The sequence below is a fragment of the Musca domestica genome, unplaced genomic scaffold, assembly GCF_030504385.1.
Source record: "Musca domestica strain aabys unplaced genomic scaffold, Musca_domestica.polishedcontigs.V.1.1 33, whole genome shotgun sequence".
Classification (NCBI taxonomy): domain Eukaryota; kingdom Metazoa; phylum Arthropoda; class Insecta; order Diptera; family Muscidae; genus Musca; species Musca domestica.
This window is the reverse complement of record NW_026712312.1, coordinates 4,561,918-4,581,099: the sequence shown is the minus strand read 5'-3', so window position 1 is coordinate 4,581,099 and position 19,182 is coordinate 4,561,918. Positions and strand designations below refer to the sequence as shown.

The window sequence follows — 19,182 nt, the reverse complement described above, 5'->3', positions numbered from 1 at the left end:
TACAAATCCACTGTGATGACTTTCAGATACCTATGTCGAGATGTTTGTAACACAGTTGAACTCGTCTGTCTCTGCGGGTATGAGAAAACGGCAAAGTGCAACTTTAATGACAATGGTAATAATGACACAAATCCATTCCATTCAACCATTCTCGCTGGCAGGCAGTCATTCTTGCATCGATTACGATGGATCTGCCAGTCACAGCTATCTACGTATGTATGTAGCTGGTATATTACAGCGTTTTGTATGATGCCAATGATGTTGTTTTTGCTGTTGTAATATGCAGTGGTTGTACATACTTATATGGGGGCATATACCAAGTAAATAATTACAGGTGTGAGTAAACTTGTGTGTATGTGTGTGCGTGTAACACCAACAACATCGATCTAGTACAAGTTTATGCCAGCGGTATCAAAGACCTCTCATCCACCAGAGTATATACGTACATAAATCATTACACAGACAAATTCGCCTACAAAACCACTTTGATTTTAAAAGGAGGGGCGGGTATTGGCTTTTCAAATTTAAATTTCTCAAATACACAAAAAATTATGACAGCTTTTGGCGGTATGCCGTTGCAATGTTTTGTTTTTTTTTTTCATTTTGCGTTTCTCATTTGTAATGTAAAGATTTGACACATTAATTGACAGTTACTGTTGGTGGTGACGGTGATGTTGATGCTGATGATGGTCATGCTGTTTCAATGGTTTTCAGTTTCTCTCACCGGTTTTTTTCTGTAACCAAGTTAGGCGATCATGCATCCAAATTGAATTCACACGGTGTCATGTATTGTTCATGCGTCAAGCGGGAAAAATATTTCCCTACAATTTTTTCCAGTTTAAGAAAATGGGTACATTGTTTTTGGTTTTAGGAAGCTATTTTCGAAGGATATATTAAGGAAATGAAGATGTTATGTATACAAATCAAATAATGGTGTGAAAAAAAACTCCACTTTATATAAAATACCAATAATGAATACAAAATGTTAACTTACCGGGAGACTTGCAATTAAATTCATTTGAAGTTTCTTCTGCAAGGATAAGAATAATTTCGCCAGATCTACTATCGATTCAGCAAGACACTTCCTAAATTTTTAAAATATAAACAAAGAAAATAAGTTAGAGATACAATCAAAGAAGATAAAAATAAGGTAAAAAGTATTTGCCTACAAATATTACCCTCAGCCTACGTCTGTTTCTTAATGGTTTGAATGGCATTTGGATTATTCAAAATATTGACTCTTTACGAGATACGAAAGAAGTGGACCAATACTATCTACTTTTCATCTGAACTAACTCTGATATGGACTACTATTACTACCTTCACCATTGAGTGATAATTTTTGGAAATTTTTGAAATATGAGTGAGCTTCCAGGTATAGCCTACAGATGTGTACCCTTAGCCTATAACTGTTAATTCAAATATATTTTGAATGACATTGGGATTATTCAAAATATTGACCGCTTATGGGGGGGATACCGAACCACTTTTCATCTGAACTAAGTCTGATTTGGATTACTGCTACTACTTTCTTCACTTCATATGAGATATTTTTATGGAAATTTGTGGAAAATGTTGAAATATGCGTGTGGTACCAGATATAGTCGGTCAAAGTAATTCACATCATCTAATGCTGATAAAAATATCGGAAAGTGAAAATGTTGAAGAAAATCAGACATCTATTCCCAAATTTGTGGAAAAAAATTGTAAATTTTAATTTTAACCTCTTGCGGAGGGGAGCACGAGAAGGAGTGAGGCGATAAGTTCCATGTTCTAATCAAATCTCTGGTTGAGGAAATTATGTAGATATACCAAATTTGAAAAGAATAGCCGATTTGTTTGAGTAAGTTATGAGAAATACAAGTATTAAAAATGCTGACCCTTTGTGGGAGAGGTACCAAAAAGGGTAGGGCGATATCTATTATTTGCACACCAGATCATCTGTTGGTAAAAATATTGAGATATGCGAAATTTGAATTTAATTTTATAAGAAATATAATTATTAAAAATTTTGACCTGTTATGGTGGAGGCGCTAGAAGGAGTGGGCCGATAAATCCCATCTTTACACCAGATCTTTTGTTAGTAGAAATATTGAGATTTGTGAAATTTAAACAGAATCGAATGCTTATTTCGCTTTTAAGAGCTTTATGTTATTCAAAATTTTGACCCCTTTTTGAAGGAGGTACCAGAAGGAGGGGACCGATAACTACTATTATCTTATGTAAATAAAAAAAATGGAATGCGTGAAGTTTAGAATGAATCAGATGCTTATTTCACATTTCATGAGAGATACAATTTTTCAAAATTGTTTGGGTCGCTGTACTAGAAGAAAAGGTCAGATCTCTACTACCTTTATAACAGATCTTGTGTTGATGGAAATATTGAGATGTGTCAAGTGTGAATGGAATCGGATGTTAATTTCGCGTTTTATGAGCTCAATGAATACTCAAAAATTTGACCCTTTGAGGGGGAGATACTAGATGGAGTGGACCGATATTTTCCATTTTCTCACCGGACCTAGCACTGATGCAAATATTAGGATTTGCAAAGTTGGATCAAAATCGGATTATCTTTTTTTTTCTTTCTATGCAGTAAATTATATTCTTTGAAAATGATGACTCTTTGTGGGTGAGGTACCAGGAAGAGTGGACCGATACATCCCACCTTCCCACCCAGACTTTGGGTTAATAAAAATATTAAAATGTTTGTAATTTTAAGACAATTGGACATCACATTTTATAAGAGATACAATTATTTAAAATGTTGATCCTTTGTGGGGGAGGTACTTGAAGGAGTGGACCGATATTGTCCATTTTCTCACCTGACCTGGCACTGATGCAAATTTTAGGATTTGCAAAGTTGGATCAAAATAGGATTATCATTTTTCTTTCTATGCAGTAAATTATTTTCTTTGAAAATGATTACCCTTTGTGGGGGTGGTACCAGAAGGAGTGGACCGATACATTCCACCTTCACACCAGTTCTTGGGTTAATAAAAATATTAAGATGTTTGTAATTCTAAGACAATTGAACTCTAACATCATATTTTATAAGCGTTAAAATTATTCAAAATTTTGACCCTTTGTGGGGGAGGTACCAGAAGAAGTGTACTGATATTATCCATTTTCGCACCTGATCTAGCACTGATGTAAATATTAGGATTCCCACACTTGGAGCAAAATCGGTTTATCCTTTATTGCCCATCTTCGAAATCTAAGTTTGATAATAATATTACGTTGTACCCAGTTTGGATCAAATCGGAAACTCCATTCGAGAGTTATCGTGCTCACCAGCCTGACAGACAGACAGACGGTAGATTGACTCCAAATGTCCTGAAATGGATTTGGTTCAAAGAGACCTAGGGTCAAAAACCCTTATTTCGATAAGGCACGTTTTGGCCGTCTCAGTTGATATATACCCTCTCTCAGGGTATAAAAAACGGAAAACATTTGTTTACTCTAACACATTTTCTTATAACTCTTTTAAAATTAGTTTAAACAATTGCCCATCTTTTGATGCAACATTTAAATAATTTTGTTCAAAACAAAATTGATCAGCTCTTAGGATACAATACCACGAAAATTACCAATAACTACCCCCATCACTCGTCGCATATCAAATTCTCAGAGGCAACAACATCGAATGCAAGGCAACAACCTTGATTGACTTCCAAACACAAACTCTACATTAATGTTCACAACAAATGATGTCAAACCGCCAGAGCTTGTTGATGAAGCCTCCAACGAGCAAATCAAATTCGTTGGTTCGAAGGGGATTACACATCGGGGGCCAAAGAGCTATGTGTTTACACACACTAATTACACATGGGATTGGGTGTAAAATTTGTTTGTTGTTGTTGTGATGTTGACTTGTTACAATTATCTGCGGCTTTAGATAAATGCTGTTGTTTTCATTTCATCAACATATGTATGTACATAGCTATCTATGTACGTTCGGTTCGTTCGCATTGACCATAGAAAGTGAATTGAGACAAGACATCGTCACAAATAACAACAACAACACCAACAAGAAATAGCATAACGACATCATCCAAAAAGAGTCGTGTTACAAATCAGCTTAACTTGGCCATAACTCAAACGAGTTTGTGTGTTTTTGTTTTTGCTAAGATAACACCATAACCTCAGCAACAATCGGTCATTTGGTTCGACATTTCTGCACTTACATTTTGTGCTTTGACTTTTCTTTCTTTCCATTTCAAATGGTATGTGTTTTCCCATTATTGTTGGTTCTGGTGGTCGTTTTGTTATGCGTTTTTATTTCCCAAATGAAAAAGAGGAAAACTAAACTTGGCTAAAATGTTAATAACAAAAACGATTAAATGTAAGTTAATTGTTTAAAAAAATGTGGGTTTACTTTCCATAGAATGTTGGCAATTTTTAGAAAGGAAAATAATTATAGAAAAAAATCGTAAAAAAATGAAAGGTGGCATTCTAGCAAATTTAGGGCCTGTGTCTGTACGAAAGGGAATGCAAAAAAGAGAAAGGATAATCCGATTTTTCACCAACTCTGCAAATCCTAATATTTTCATCAGTTCTAGGTCAGGTGCGAAAATGGACAATATCGGTTCGCTCCATCAAGTACCTCCCCCACAAAGGGTCAACATTTTGAATAATTATAACTCTTATAAAATGCGATATAACTGTCTGCTTGTCTTTAAACTGCACACATCACAGTATTTGTATTAAACCAAGGTGTGGTGTGAAGATGGAAAATATCGGTCCACTCCTTCTGATACCTTCCCCACAAAGGGTCAAAATTTTGAATATCCATGAAGCTCATAATACACGGAATTAACATCCGAATTCATTCACACTTGGCACATCTCAATATTTCCATCAGCACAATATCTATTATAAAGATGGCAGAGATCGGACCATTCCTTCTGGTACCTCCGCCACAAAGGGTCAACGTTTTGAATAACCAAAAGGATCATAAAATCGGAAATAAGCACCTGGTTCTCTTCATATTTCACACATTCCATTATTTGTACTAGAATACGAGCTGCTGTGGATATGGGGTATATCGGTTCACTCCATCTGGTACCTCCTCCACAAGGGGTCAACATTTTGAATATTCATGAAGCTCATAAAACACGAAATTAACATCTGATTTCATTAAAAATTTCAATATTTCCATCAACACAAGATCTGTTATAAGGTTGGTAGAGATCGGACCATTCCTACTGGTGCCTCCGCCACAAAGGGTCAAAGTTTTGAATAACTAAAACGATCATAAAATCAAAAATAAGCACCCGGTTCTCTTCAAATTACACACATCACAATATTTTTATTAACCCAAGATCTGGTGTGAAAATGGGATATAACGGCTCACTCCTTCTGGTACCTCCCCCACAAAGAGTCAAAATTTTGAATATTAATATAGCTCATAAAACACGAATTTAACATCCGATTCTGTCCAGACTTCGTACATATCAATGATTTCATCAACACAAGATATGTTATAAAGACGGTAGAGATCGGACGATTTTCTCAGGTACCTCCCCCACAAAGGGTCAAAGTTTTGAATAACAAAAACGATCATAAAATCCGATATAAGCATCTGGTTCTCATCAAATTTCACACATCCCATTATTTCTACTAGATTAAGATATGCTATGGGGCATATTGGTTCACTCCTGCTGGTACCTCCCTCACAAGGGGCCAAAATTTTGGATATCCATAAAGCTCATAAAACGCGAAATTAATATTCGATTTCATCCGATACTCTATAGATAGTCAACAGTTCGAATAATCATAACAGACGTCAAAATATTTTTAAATAATCGAACATTGGCTGAGGGTATAAATCTGTCGGCAAAACCTACTGCAACTACTTTACATGTTTGAATTGTCTTTTTCTTTCGCATTCGTCGTCATAGAGTATCAGGGCTTTCTGAGCACATATTAATGCTCACTGTTGAGGCCAATGTGGATATCATGTATCCTTTTCCATATTCTCTAAGCTTGTTTAAATTTGGCAAAATTGATACAGTATTAGATTTATATTAAATGGAGACCAAATCAAAGATCCTAAAATCATTTCAATATTGGCATTCTCTCTCCGCTTGAAATCATTCCCATGCACCGTAAATCATTCATGTCCACTACCACGAAACTCGCCATTATTAGGCCTGCAATTGATTTATGTATTTTAACGTCGTTTTTATGGTTTCAAATTTGTATTTGTTGTCATAAAAAAAGTGAATAACTTTTCAAAGTTGTAAAAAAATACAAAATTTTATAATCGAAAAATTGTAATTTATCTGGCAGCGGAAGTATTGAATTGCCTGCAAATTAAAATAAATGCAAATGCGTGCCTGCCGTTTTTTTTTTTTGATTGTTGCTTAATAACTGATATCAATATCGAGTTGTTATTATTTTTTGTTTGTAATTATTTCAATTGTTTGTTACAAAAAAATATTATTCAATTTTCGTTTGGTACTGTCACTTTCGACATGATCGCGATTTACAATTTATGACTGTAACTTTTTTCGAAAGTCACTAACATTTTTATTATCGTATTTCGTAATAAGGTTTAATTATATGTCGTATTTTATATTTAGGATTTAAAGTTGTTTTAACTTTAAGCTAAATTTTTGAAAACAAGAGATGCGCAAAAGTTTGCATATGCATAAAATTCTCAGTGAATGTCAACGAATTGCATGTCAACGACCTTGATTATTTCAAATATACTAAAAATGTGAAACATCAAATATGAATAATTCGTTTGCTGATAAATAATATTCATATGGACTCTAATACAACATGTAGATGCAATTTTTTTTGATTTTGTTCTTGAAAAGGTTCTTAAACTTTTCAATAAAAAGTTCCTAAATAATAATTATACGATTTTTTACCAGGATGTCTGAAATGTTCTAACAAAGTCCACAAGTTTAAAGACGTTGTAAAAAATATCCAAAAAATGTATTGCATTGGTCCGTGATAAATATTCTAAAAACATGATTAGGTTTTGAAAACCTTACTCAATTATTTTAAAAATTACAAGAAGTATTAATCGGGTTTGCCAACAAATGTATAGGTCGGCCAATCGTTTATCTAATATGCTTTGACTTGCGTTATGACAATTCAAACTTTAGACCCTTTTTGAGCCACATTCCAAAGGAGTGGGCCAATATTGTCCATTTCGTATCTGACCTAAATCTGATATTAATACTACATGGTGCCATATTTGAACTATATCAACTACTTCCTTCAATTTAAAAAATATATCATAATCATTTATGGAAAATATTGAAATGTGCGAGAGATACTAGATATAGTGGTTTTGTTATTCAAGCGAGGTACCAGAGGTAGTAGACCAATATATTCCATTCCACTAGACATATCGGGATGATGTTGTCATTGAGCAGTGTTTCTTAAACGCTCGGAGGCAAGGATTTCTGGATCTTGACCCTTGGTGGGGGAGGTACATAATGGAATGGGTCGATTTTGTCCATTTTGGCACTTGACCTAACTGATAAAGATATTAGGATTTGTAAAATTAGCACAGATTTAAAATATCTTTACTTACTCTATAAAAAAAATATTTTCTGTGAAAATGTGGCCCTTTTGTGGATTGGGTACCAGAAATAACGTACCAATATTGCCCATCTCCAAACTCGATCTAAGTTTGATAATAATATTACGATGTACCAAGTTTATACTAAAAGGGATGATCCCTTTGAGATTTATCGTGCGCAACAGCTAGGTATATGAACGGATTTACAGTCCTAGAACAAAATCAAATGTTCGGAATCGGATTGGGGCCAAAAAGACCTAGGGTATAAAAACATTATTTCGATGAGGCAGTGGGAAATTGGTATCCCAAATTGAAGTCTTATTTACGAGAGGTAACAGAAGATGAGAATCGATACTTTCAATTGGCCTTAACTGAGCTTGAATTTCTGTGAAAGAAAATACCGAAATGAGTGAACCGACATTTTTTCCCACTTTCGAAGTCAATCTAAGTTTAACTAAAAGTTTGATAATAATATTACGATGTACAAATTTTGTATTAAATCGGTAATCACTTCGAGAATTATCGTGCGCACTAGCCAGCCAGTCAGACAGATACCCTTAGATTGAATCAAAATGCTCTGTAACGGATTTGGTCCTAAGAAACCTAAAGTATTAAACTGTTATTTCCATTATGCATTTGAAAAATAGTATCATTGGTTTTACGTTTTTTTTTTTTTTTTTTTTTCAAAATTGAAGTCGTATTTACGGGAGGTAACAGAAGATGTGAATCGATATTTTCAATTGACCTGAACTGTGTTTGCATTTCAGTGGAAGAGGAATCTGCATGAGTCGATCGACATTTTTCGAAGTCAATCTAAGTTTAATAAAAAAATTTACAACGTACCAGGTTGGGATGGCTGGTTTCAGGAAGAGCCATTGGCCCTAAAACCGTTATTCCCAATAGTGGATGGCATTTTTGTCTGAGGGCTGTATAAAATCGTCACAGAAGATGTGAATCGATATTTTCAATTGGCCTTAACTGAGTTTGATTTTCGTTGGGGATGTACCGGATATATTACAATAAACAAGAGTGGGGAGAACGTTCGAACAGAGGTACAGAACGAGTTTCGTCGGAAGATGGAGTCTTGGTGCTGATTGAACGAACTAGTCGCCTTTTGATATCATTACACGGAACTGTTTTCAAATGGCCTTTGAAAAGACATACGATATTTCCGTTCCGTGGTCTATATACATATTTGTTAATCATTTGTTTCTTCTAGGAAATATTGTTTACTGGGAATTCCTAATTTCAAATTTAAGGGTAAAACAAGTAAGCAAAGGCTACAGTGGAGCGGGGGCGACCGTTGAATACCCTACAACACTATAATAAGCGATACTGTTTATATAGGCGAGATACTCAGAAGAATTCCACAAGATATTGTGACAAATTATAAAAGAAAACCATCTGGTTTCGTTCTCTAATTTTCGAATAATAGCAACTTAAACTAATTTGCTCATTTCCAATTTATTGGAAATGGTCTTCCTAGGTCTGGAACCAATATTTCTCAAAGACCTATAATTTCTTAGAAGTGGCAAAAGATTAACATTTATTATTGGTTTTTGACTGAAACGCATCTATATGAGATACAGGCATTTGACTATATTCCTCAACGAAATCAGCGTTAACGAAATAGAAGTGCGTCTTTCCTGTATTTGTGAATTCTCGAAAAAGTCTCTGGAATGAACATTTTCGTATTTTGTCTACAAAAGTTGGCAAACTATTTCACACATTGAATATATTTGGATGGCCATCCAAAACTGCTTGGCTTTTGCAGTGTCCGGTAACCCCCTTTTAAATGTGCGTGAGGATCGGGCGATAATTACGACCTGCCGACAGTTTTGCAGCTTTTTGGTCCATTTCAACCCCTAAATATATGGCGATCATCTCCAAAAAGAGTAGGCTTCTATTCTGACCCTCATCTTATCCCCATGCAAAATTTCGTAAGGATCGGGCCATAAATGCGATCTGTATATGATATCCTGATATCCTAAATACTTAGTTCTGTTAGCTGTAGAAATATTACCAAATGTTTAATTCAAAATGAAAATATGACAAAAATATGACAAAATTGAAAAAATATGAGAAAATTTTACAAAATCAATATTTTCATCTTTAGAGAGATATTTTTATGCGATTTTTTTAGACGTATTTTCTTTCCTGCCAAGAGGCCATTCTGAATTAATGAGAACTGTCGAAATCAGTTCAGCCGTTCTCGAAATATATGAGATCTTTCATGCATATCTTCTTTGATAGACATATATATCGCACATATTTTGCTATATATCCGTTTTGTTGGATGTTAACATCAATGTAAGGATGAGAAGTAACCTTGTCATGACTTTGTGATTTTGCCGGGATTTAAAATATTCGCGGTTTAATAAAAAGTTTTGAATTTTTTCAACACAAAAGATATGGTCTATTTTACCCGCTAAATATTATCCGATGACCACCCAAATTGGTAGGCTTCTTCCCCGCCCTAAACTCTAGTTACATGCGAAGTTCCGCGTCGATTGGTCTATAATTGCGACCTGTATAGCTACTGAAAAATCCGACATTTTTTCAGTTTTTGGTCCATTTCGACCCCTAAATATTATGCGATCATCTCCAAAAGAAATAGGGTTCTATTCTGACCATAGCCCCACCTCCATTCTAAATTTCGTGAAGATCGGGCCATAATTGCGACCTGTAGAGTGATTACAAATTAATATGGACAGACGGACAGACGGACGGACGGACATACATAGCTAGATCGACTCAACTCGGCGAGCTAGGAAGATCCATATATACTTTCCTATGTGGGAAACCAATATTTCGAGGTGTTACATAATTTTTGGCCCAATCAAACTTATAATACCCCTAACACATAGTGTTGTAGGGTATAAAAATATGTAAATTTCTCATTCCAACCCAGTTACAGATTAAATAAAGATGTACTTACCTAGCAAAAGGTTCTCAATTTATGGGAAGTTTGTTCGAACGATTATTTGACTTCAGCGCTGGTATATCCATCCGGAGTGCTGGAGACTTTCGTGAGTGCTAAATCCTTTCCACATTTCATTATGAGTCGTAAGCCCTGCTTTGATAAAAAAAGAAAGTGGCCTTGCCATTTCCAAAAATGCAGTCAACGGAAGCAGGTTGCAGGATTGATGGGTACATAATCGCAGGGATACGATACGGTGCACCTGACTTCATTTGCCAAAAGGGGAAATAATAAGTTTCCAATGCTGGGACTTGCCTTTTGATTTCAGCAGCAATATTAGGCCAAACATATAAATGATTCCTGTTATATAAGAAAAATTCAAAACATTATATAATATTAACCACAAAACACAAAAAAAATACCACACATCGCACATCTTCAAATGTTCCGACAGCAACTGCCTTTGTTTAGAATCTGATTTTATAGCCATTGTCTTTCGACTAAACACTAAAATATTCCGCATGTTTATTATTCACAAATCACCAAAACGAAATATATTACAATTATAGAAGAAGAAAACTTAATAAACTTCACAAAATCCTGCGTAAAAATTACTAAAATCTAACGAAAAAAATATTGTCAAACAAACAAATGTTAACAACAACAGCATCGTAACAGAAGAAAGCTTCACATCAACACCACACAAAAAACGCTACAGCATTGTCAGATCAAAGTGCATTTTGCCAGTGTTGTAAAGGCGCGCGACAAACGCCAATTGTCCGCCAAAATGTACCCGCCACAGCAACAACATCAACCAAAAATACCCATACCAATAAGACCGCGTTCATCGCTGTCCACGGACGAACATCATCATCGAATGAAGGATTCACATCATTTACATCGAAAGCCAAGCAATGCTGTGCTGACATTGGCCGGCTTTTGTATATTTCTGTTGGTGTTGTGTGTATTCCTGTTGGGTGCCCTTGTCTATGTGGGCCGAAATATTGTTATTGAGAGGCATAAGACAGGTTTGTTTTTTTGGGAGATGAAAATGCTGTTTTGTTTGCTTTATCCAATTGGAATTGATGGGGATGGGTAGTAAGAAATTTTACAAAGGTAATGTGTAAGTAATTTACTCAATGAGAGGCCATACATTGAATATTTTTGTTAAAAAATTAGTTTATGGTTATTTTCTCTCTCCTGTCATGGCAATTGACAATGTGTGGCATTAGAAGAAAAAGGTGTGGCATAAATTTCATATATGGCAACACCATATCTCTTATGGCCTTGAAAATAAGATGTTAAAAATACAATAAATTCAAAGCTAACGGTTAAATTGTATCAAAAGGCAATGCCAGTAAAAGTAGTCAGAAAGAATACCTTCTGTTGCTTCAATGTTGACATATAGTTCCATTGAGTGCATATTTCCATTAAGTGAATAGTTAATTTGAACTTTTCTGGATATGCATTTTATGCAACCGGTAGTTTACTTTGTTTGCTTAATTGTTTAAACTATTTAACCCTCAAGTTGTTCCCGCAGTAGATATATAACATACCTTTGTATCATTTACCCATTCATCAATTCCTATTGGGAGCAAAGAACAAAAGACAGATTTGTGACGTGCCTTTAATAACCTGTTCATCAAATAGATTTCTCCTACAACGACACCATTCTGAAAGCTGACGGTCAACTGGGCTACGAAAACGGCGGCATACCACTATCCACCAAACCCATTTTGCGTTTTCGTCCCACAGACCAGCAGACACAAACCCCATCACCACCTCCATCGAAAGTCATACGCTTCAACAAAACCACACTGGCTCCCCGAATTATGACCGCCTCAAAGGTGTTGCACCAACTATCATTTCGTCTGCCCCGCGAGTTGCGGCCACACAAATACAATTTAAGACTGCAGCCAGATTTAAAGAATAAAACATTTACGGGCAATGTAACCATAAGACTGGAAGTATTAAAACCCATATCATTTATACCTTTGCATTCGAAACTGTTGACTGTGGAAACCAAAGAAGTACAACAGCTAGGCGAAGACTTGCAGCCATTGAAATCGCTTACGCCAACGCTGACATTTGAACATCCCGAGTTTCAATATTGGGTAACAGAATTTGCAGAGCCCCTTGAGGTGGGCAATTATTCACTACAATTGGCATTTAATGGTTCTCTGGTCGATCGTATTGTGGGCTTTTATCAAAGTTCTTATTTGGATAAGAAGAAAAATGAGAAGAGGTATATTTATGATATATGTATATAGAAATGCTTTTGCCATATAGAATAGTTGTTGTGTTGTTATTACAGAACATGTTAATCAATACATTTATGTTTTTCTTCACAGATCAATTGCCACATCCAAGTTCGAACCCACCTATGCCCGCCAAGCCTTCCCCTGTTTCGATGAACCCGACATGAAGGCCATGTTTGCCATCACTGTGGTCAGACCAACTGGAGATGGTTATCATGCTCTTTCCAACATGAATGTTGAGGTAAGTTTTCGTTAAATAACTGAATAAATGATTATCTAATATAAATGATATTCAAAAAGTTAGATAAGGAGCTATCTACTTAAGGAACAATACTGGAGTAGAAACGTCAGATAAGGCAGTTTATTTATGCTTTTGATTTTTAAACCCATACCGTATTGGGGTACATGTAAAGTGAAGGTTGTAACTAAAACACGGTTATCTTTGCCGCTATAACCCAACCAAGATATGGGTATCTTTGAGGACGAAACTTATTAAGAGGATTTATAAAGGAAATTAGCCGACAATTAGCTTCCAAATAGGTCCCAAAATGTATATTTAATACGTCTCAACATCTTAATGGCAATCAGATATTAATTATATTTAGAACAAGGCATCCTGAACAGCCTATATCTGAATCAAATACGATACGAATTGAGCTGTAGCAACGCCGTGATATGCATCCGATAACATCAACATCATATACAACCAGGCAGTTGCCCAAATTATAATCACATTATTTTTCGTATTTAGAAATGCTTCCATATTTTGCCACTTTGCTTTAATCTACTGTCAGCCTCATAGATGCACATACATTTGTAGCGTGAAGCACATTCTTAGAATAGAAAAATGCAGTTGGACGACTATATGGTACCCTCCAAATGCATTTTTCTATCCTTATTATTGGAAAGATTGTAAAAATGTAAACATTATACAAACAGTATAAAAATTTATTTAGCATACTTTTAGGCAGAGAATAACAATATAGACATTTTCAATCTTTAAATGCTGAAGTACGCTAGAGCCCCGACTTGCGTCGCTTTTCAAAAACCAGAGAATAGCCCCTACAACAGTAAGAACAATTTGCAACAGAGACAGTGATAAAAAAAAATCAATTAGCTGAAATTGTCGCACCACTCTAATCTAAACAAGAAATCCCTTATTGGTTAAAATGGAGTCCCTTCTTCCAATATGAATACATGATTATTTAAGCGAATAATGCCACTGAGCAAGGATAGAAAAGGTGCGTCGTTTTGAGTTGCGTCGCGATTCTCCGGTCCCTATTAACGACGCAAGTTGGGGTTCTACTGTACATTAAAAGCAATTAAAGTCTGTCTCGTAGAGAATATGTTCTTTGTATCTTTCTATGAGAACTATTTTTATTGAGAATATATACAATATTCGTATCAAATCGCCTTGGATAAAATTTCGATACTTTTTACAAAATTTTTAACTAATTAAAATCAACAATAATTTTATCTAATTCATATTCTTTTATTTATTTTCCTCCCCCCACACAGCATGAAGAAGACATTGGCAACGGCCTGACCGAAGTACATTTCGCCGAAAGTGAACCGATGAGTACATATTTGGCTTGTTTCATTGTATCGGACTTCGCATTCAAAGAGAAAGATGTAAAAGGTGTTATTGCAAATGTTCCCAGCTTTAAGATGCGTGTCTTTGCTACACCGGCTCAAGTGGATAAAGTTGATTATGCCTTGAGTGTTGGTGTAGGCATAACTGAATACTATATTGAATATTTCAATATTTCATATCCTTTGCCAAAACTTGATATGGCTGCCATACCCGATTTCGTTTCCGGTGCCATGGAACATTGGGGTTTGGTAACATACAGGGAAACGGCTTTGTTGTATGACAAAACTATTAGCTCAAGTGCAAACCAGCAACGTGTTGCAACTGTGGTGGCTCATGAATTGGCTCACATGTGGTTTGGTAATTTGGGTAAGTTTTAAAAAAGATTTTATTTTTTTTTGGTATATATTTTTTTGTTTCCTTTCAGTTACCATGAAATGGTGGAATGATTTGTGGTTGAATGAAGGTTTTGCCAGTTACATTGAATACAAGGGTGTAGCTCATATCCATCCTGACTGGGATATGGTAGGCTCAATGATATATCCTTTTATTTTTAAACATATTTCATATTTTCTTTTGTGTCTTATAGCTATCACAATTCCTTATTGCCGATTTACATGGTGTCATGAAATTGGATGCCACATTGGCTTCTCATCCCATTGTACAAACCGTGGAAAGTCCCAATCAAATTACTGAGCTATTCGATAGTATTACCTATTCAAAGGGAGCCTCTGTTATACGCATGCTGGAAGATTTAGTTGGTGCCGAGAAATTCCGTAATGCCACCACCAATTATTTGAATAGATTCTACTTCTCGAATGCCGAAACCAATGATTTCCTAACTGAAGTTGAAGCCTTGAACTTTGATTTTGATGTGAAGTAAGAAAACCCCGTCTGTTTTATAGAATTTTAAAATTAATTTCGAAATTGTATTTTAGATTGATTATGCAAACCTTTACCGAACAAATGGGCTTACCCGTTGTGGAGGTTAAACGTAATGGCAACTCGTATACCTTGACCCAAAAGAGATTCTTTGCCAATCCAGAAGATTACAAAGGCAGCTATACGGATTCGCCATTCAAGTAGGGTTTTTGAAAACAATGTGCAGAAATATGTTTTACGATTTTTATTGTTTTTCTTACAGCTACCACTGGTCTATTCCCATTACCTATTTCACAAGCTCCAATTCCGAAGTTCAGCGCACAATTTTCAATTATAATGACAATGAAGGTGAGTTTGGGGATCGTATACTAATTTTTTTAAAACCAAAATTTGTCCTGCAACTTTGCATAAAGAAAATAATTTAAAAATTTGAACAATCTACCATATTTGCAATCAAATGATTAAGTTCAACTATCTTCCAAAAGGATCTACTTCATTAAATTTCTTAAAATTTATTATACCCTCCACCATAGTATGGAGGGTATATTAAGTTTGTCGTTCCGCCGTTTGTAAAACCTCGAAATATACATTTTAGACCCCACAAAGTACATATATTCTTGATCTACATAAAATTCCGATGTCCGTCCGTCTTTATCTTTCGCACGAAATGAAGTAGGTTGATAAAATTTTACTCAAATGATTATTATGTCTGTAGGACTTTTGGTATTGAAAATGGGCCATGTAGGTCCACGTTTTGGTATAGCCCCCATATAATGGCACCTCCCTATTTTCGGTTATTTGATGATTTTCGCGACATTTTTCATTGGAAATGTTTCAAATTTGGTATTTGAAGTCTGTAATGGATACTACAGCCTATGACAGAAAATTGTCTGTGCAGGTCCACGTCTTCGTATAGCCCCCATATAATGGTACCTCCCGGTATTCGGCATTTTTATGATTTTAGCGACATTATTTACCGGAATTGCTTCAAATTTGGCATTTAAAGTTCGTAATGGACACTACGGCCTAAGACAAAAAATTGTCTGTGTAGGTTCATGTCTTCGTATAGTCCCCATATAACGGCACCTCCTGATATTCGTTATTTTAAAGATTTTAGCGACATTATTCATCGGAATTGTTTCAAATTTTGTATTTGAAGTTCGTAATAGATAATACAGCCTATGACAGAAAATTGTCTGTGCAGGTCCACGTCTTCGTATAACCCTGCCGATATTCGGTATTTTGATGATTTTAGCGATATTATTCTCCGGAATTGTTTCAATTTCGTATTTGAAGTTCGTAATGGGCACTACGGCCTAAGAAAAAAAATGTCTGTGTAGGTCGACGTCTTTGTATATCGACATTATTCACAGATTTTTTGGACCTACGCAGGACCATGTGGTCGCATAGATCCTAAATTAACAGGTTCATTCGGTATTTTTAACATATTAAAAGAATTTTTAACGGATTTTATTTTTTTTTGAAAATTGCCAAATTGCTGGAGGGTATTCAAAGTTCGGTCCGGCCGAACTTACAGCTTTTTAACTTATTTTTATTAATTTCTTAATTGTTTATTTACAGTCACTGTCACCACTCCGGCCGAAGTGAAATGGATCAAATTCAACAAGGATCAAATTGGTTATTATCGTGTCAACTATCCCACCGAAATGTGGCAATCCCTGATTGATACCCTTAAAACAAGCCGTGGTGATTTCAGTGCCTCCGATCGTGCTCATTTGATTAATGATGCCTTTGCCCTGGCCGATGCCGGACAATTGGAATATAGCATTGCTTTGGATTTGAGTAAATATCTGGAAAATGAATTAGACTATGTACCCTGGAATGTGGGTGCCTCACGCCTGAGTGCCATTAAGAATTTGTTGTATTTCACCGATTTATATCGTGACTTTGTCGATTATGGCCGTCAGCTGTTGAAAAATGTCTATCCCGCTGTTACATGGAATGTCAACGATGATCATTTGCAAAAGTAAGATTTTCGTTTTTTTTTCAATACTGGATGAATGAATTATTTAATTGTTCTTGTAATTTGTATAGTCTTTTGCGTGTTACTGTGCTCAATGCTGCCTGTGGTTATGGTGTTCCCGAAGCCCTGGACGAAGCTGGCAAACGTTTCACGGAATGGTTGGCAAATCCCTCGGAAAGACCAAATCCTGATATTCGTTCAACTGTTTACTATTATGGCATGCAAAGTATTGGCAATGAACAAAGCTGGAATCAAGTCTGGGATTTGTTTGTGGCCGAACAAGATGCCCAAGAGAAAATCAAGTTAATGGAAGCCTTGGCTGCCATCAAGGAACCCTGGATTTTGCAACGGTAAACATAAAGAAAATTCTGATTAGGAACACAATTTTAAAATTTATTTTTTTCAATAGTTATATCAATCTGGCCTGGAATGAAAACTATGTACGTGGCCAAGATTACTTCACCTGTCTGCAGTATATTGCCCAGAATCGTATTGGCCAAGCCTTGGTCTGGGATTATGTACGCGAAAACTGGCCACGTTTGGTTGAACGTTTTGGCATTAATGAACGTTATTTGGGCCGTATGATTCCCTCGATTACCTCCCGTTTTGCCTCGCAAACCAAATTGGATGAAATGGAAGCTTTCTTTACGAAATATCCTGAAGCTGGTGCTGGTACTGCCGCCCGCAAGGAGGCGTTGGAAAATGTCAAGAACAATAAGAAATGGTTGGAAGAGAATCAGGAACAAGTACGTAAATGGCTGGCCGAACAAAATACGGAAATCGATGTGACCACCGTGAATAGCATTAATTGATTGATCACAACCACCACCCACCACTCTCTAAGCGATATCCAAAGCATATAAATTTGTTATAGCATTTTGTAAATGTATTTTATTTTCTATTTCTTCCACTCTATTCTCTAACTTCCTCTTGTTTTGTATTATACACTAGCTTTCCTTTGTTCTTTCTAAGTTGTTCTATCCGGGCATATGCCAAATTGTTTACATATTAGTATTTTATAATTGTAATGTTATTATTTTTTGCATAAAAACAAAAAGAGTTTTTTTTTAAATGATATTTAAATAATGAAATTTAGAAATTGTTAAGTCCAATATAGCGCTTTAATTGGATTATATAGTTTTTTTTCTAAAAGAAATACATATATAGAAAATATAAATGCATAATTTTAAGAAAATTTAAATATTGAAGTGTTTTTGAATGAAAATAATTTTTTAATTATAATAATATATTATAATTATTGCGTTGATGCCTTCGGAAGACCATGCATTGACAGTAACCCTTCGTAGAGAGGAGATGCTATGTACAAAAATCGTGTATGGACTAGGCAGTTAACAACCTTTGCTGAGTAGTTTATGCTGGAAAATGTTGTGTTACAATTTTGAAGGATATAAAATAAATCCATGTATCAAAAGATTGATTTTCTGCTATTCTGCAAGTCCGGCAGTTTCTTCTTAATCCGCCATAGTATGGAGGGTATCGACTTAGTGATGTCCGTTCTTCCGCCCGTCTGTGGAAATCACTCTAGCTTCCGAACGAAATGAAGTAGGTTGATAAAATTTCACTTAAATGTATATTATCTCTGCAGGACTTTTGGTATTCAAAATGGGCCATGTAGGTCCACGTTTTGGTATAGCCCCCATATAAGGGTGCCTCACTATTTTCGGTATTTTGGTGATTTAAGCGACATTATTCACCGGAATTGTTTCACATTTGGCATTTGAAGATCGTAATGGATACTACAGCCTGTGATAGAACATTGTCTGTGCGGGTCTATGTCTTTCTATAGACTCCATAGAATAGTACCTCCCTTTATTCGGTTTTTTGATGATATTAGCGACATTATTCCCGGAATTGTATCAAATTTGGCATTTGAAGTTCCTAATGGAAGTTACAGCCTATGACAGAAAATTGTCTGTGCAGATCCAAGTCTTCGTATAGCCGCCATATAACGGCACCTCCCAATATTCGGTATTTTAGTGATTTAAG

At 35.5% G+C, this 19,182-nt stretch overlaps 1 protein-coding gene and 1 long non-coding RNA gene across 4 annotated transcripts in view; one reads left to right on the top strand and one right to left on the bottom strand.

Annotated features, from left to right (window-relative positions):
* Positions 1-10,582, bottom strand: part of LOC131803796 (uncharacterized) — a 50,392-nt gene extending 39,810 nt beyond the window's left edge. The window contains exons 1-2 of the long non-coding RNA XR_009342775.1: positions 10,479-10,582; positions 995-1,085 (exon numbers count right to left, since the gene is read on the bottom strand). This is a non-coding gene — a long non-coding RNA (uncharacterized LOC131803796). The remainder of the gene's footprint in view (positions 1-994; positions 1,086-10,478) is intronic.
* LOC101893017 (glutamyl aminopeptidase) overlaps positions 1-18,376 on the top strand; it is a 52,984-nt gene extending 34,608 nt beyond the window's left edge. The window contains exons 1-11 of one of the 3 annotated variants that reach the window (XM_011293600.3): positions 11,086-11,488; positions 12,111-12,705; positions 12,812-12,959; positions 14,237-14,678; positions 14,737-14,834; positions 14,899-15,188; positions 15,248-15,391; positions 15,454-15,539; positions 16,773-17,178; positions 17,247-17,525; positions 17,585-18,376. In XM_011293600.3, coding sequence (XP_011291902.2) covers positions 11,248-11,488; positions 12,111-12,705; positions 12,812-12,959; positions 14,237-14,678; positions 14,737-14,834; positions 14,899-15,188; positions 15,248-15,391; positions 15,454-15,539; positions 16,773-17,178; positions 17,247-17,525; positions 17,585-17,987 — 3,132 coding nt within the window. In that variant the 5' untranslated portion in view covers positions 11,086-11,247 and the 3' untranslated portion in view covers positions 17,988-18,376. Of the gene's footprint in view, positions 1-11,085; positions 11,489-11,963; positions 12,706-12,811; positions 12,960-14,236; positions 14,679-14,736; positions 14,835-14,898; positions 15,189-15,247; positions 15,392-15,453; positions 15,540-16,772; positions 17,179-17,246; positions 17,526-17,584 lie in introns of those variants that run through there. The other 2 variants (XM_059125502.1, XM_011293601.3) reach the window with 2 other exon arrangements.
* The last annotated feature ends 806 nt before the right edge of the window (positions 18,377-19,182 follow it).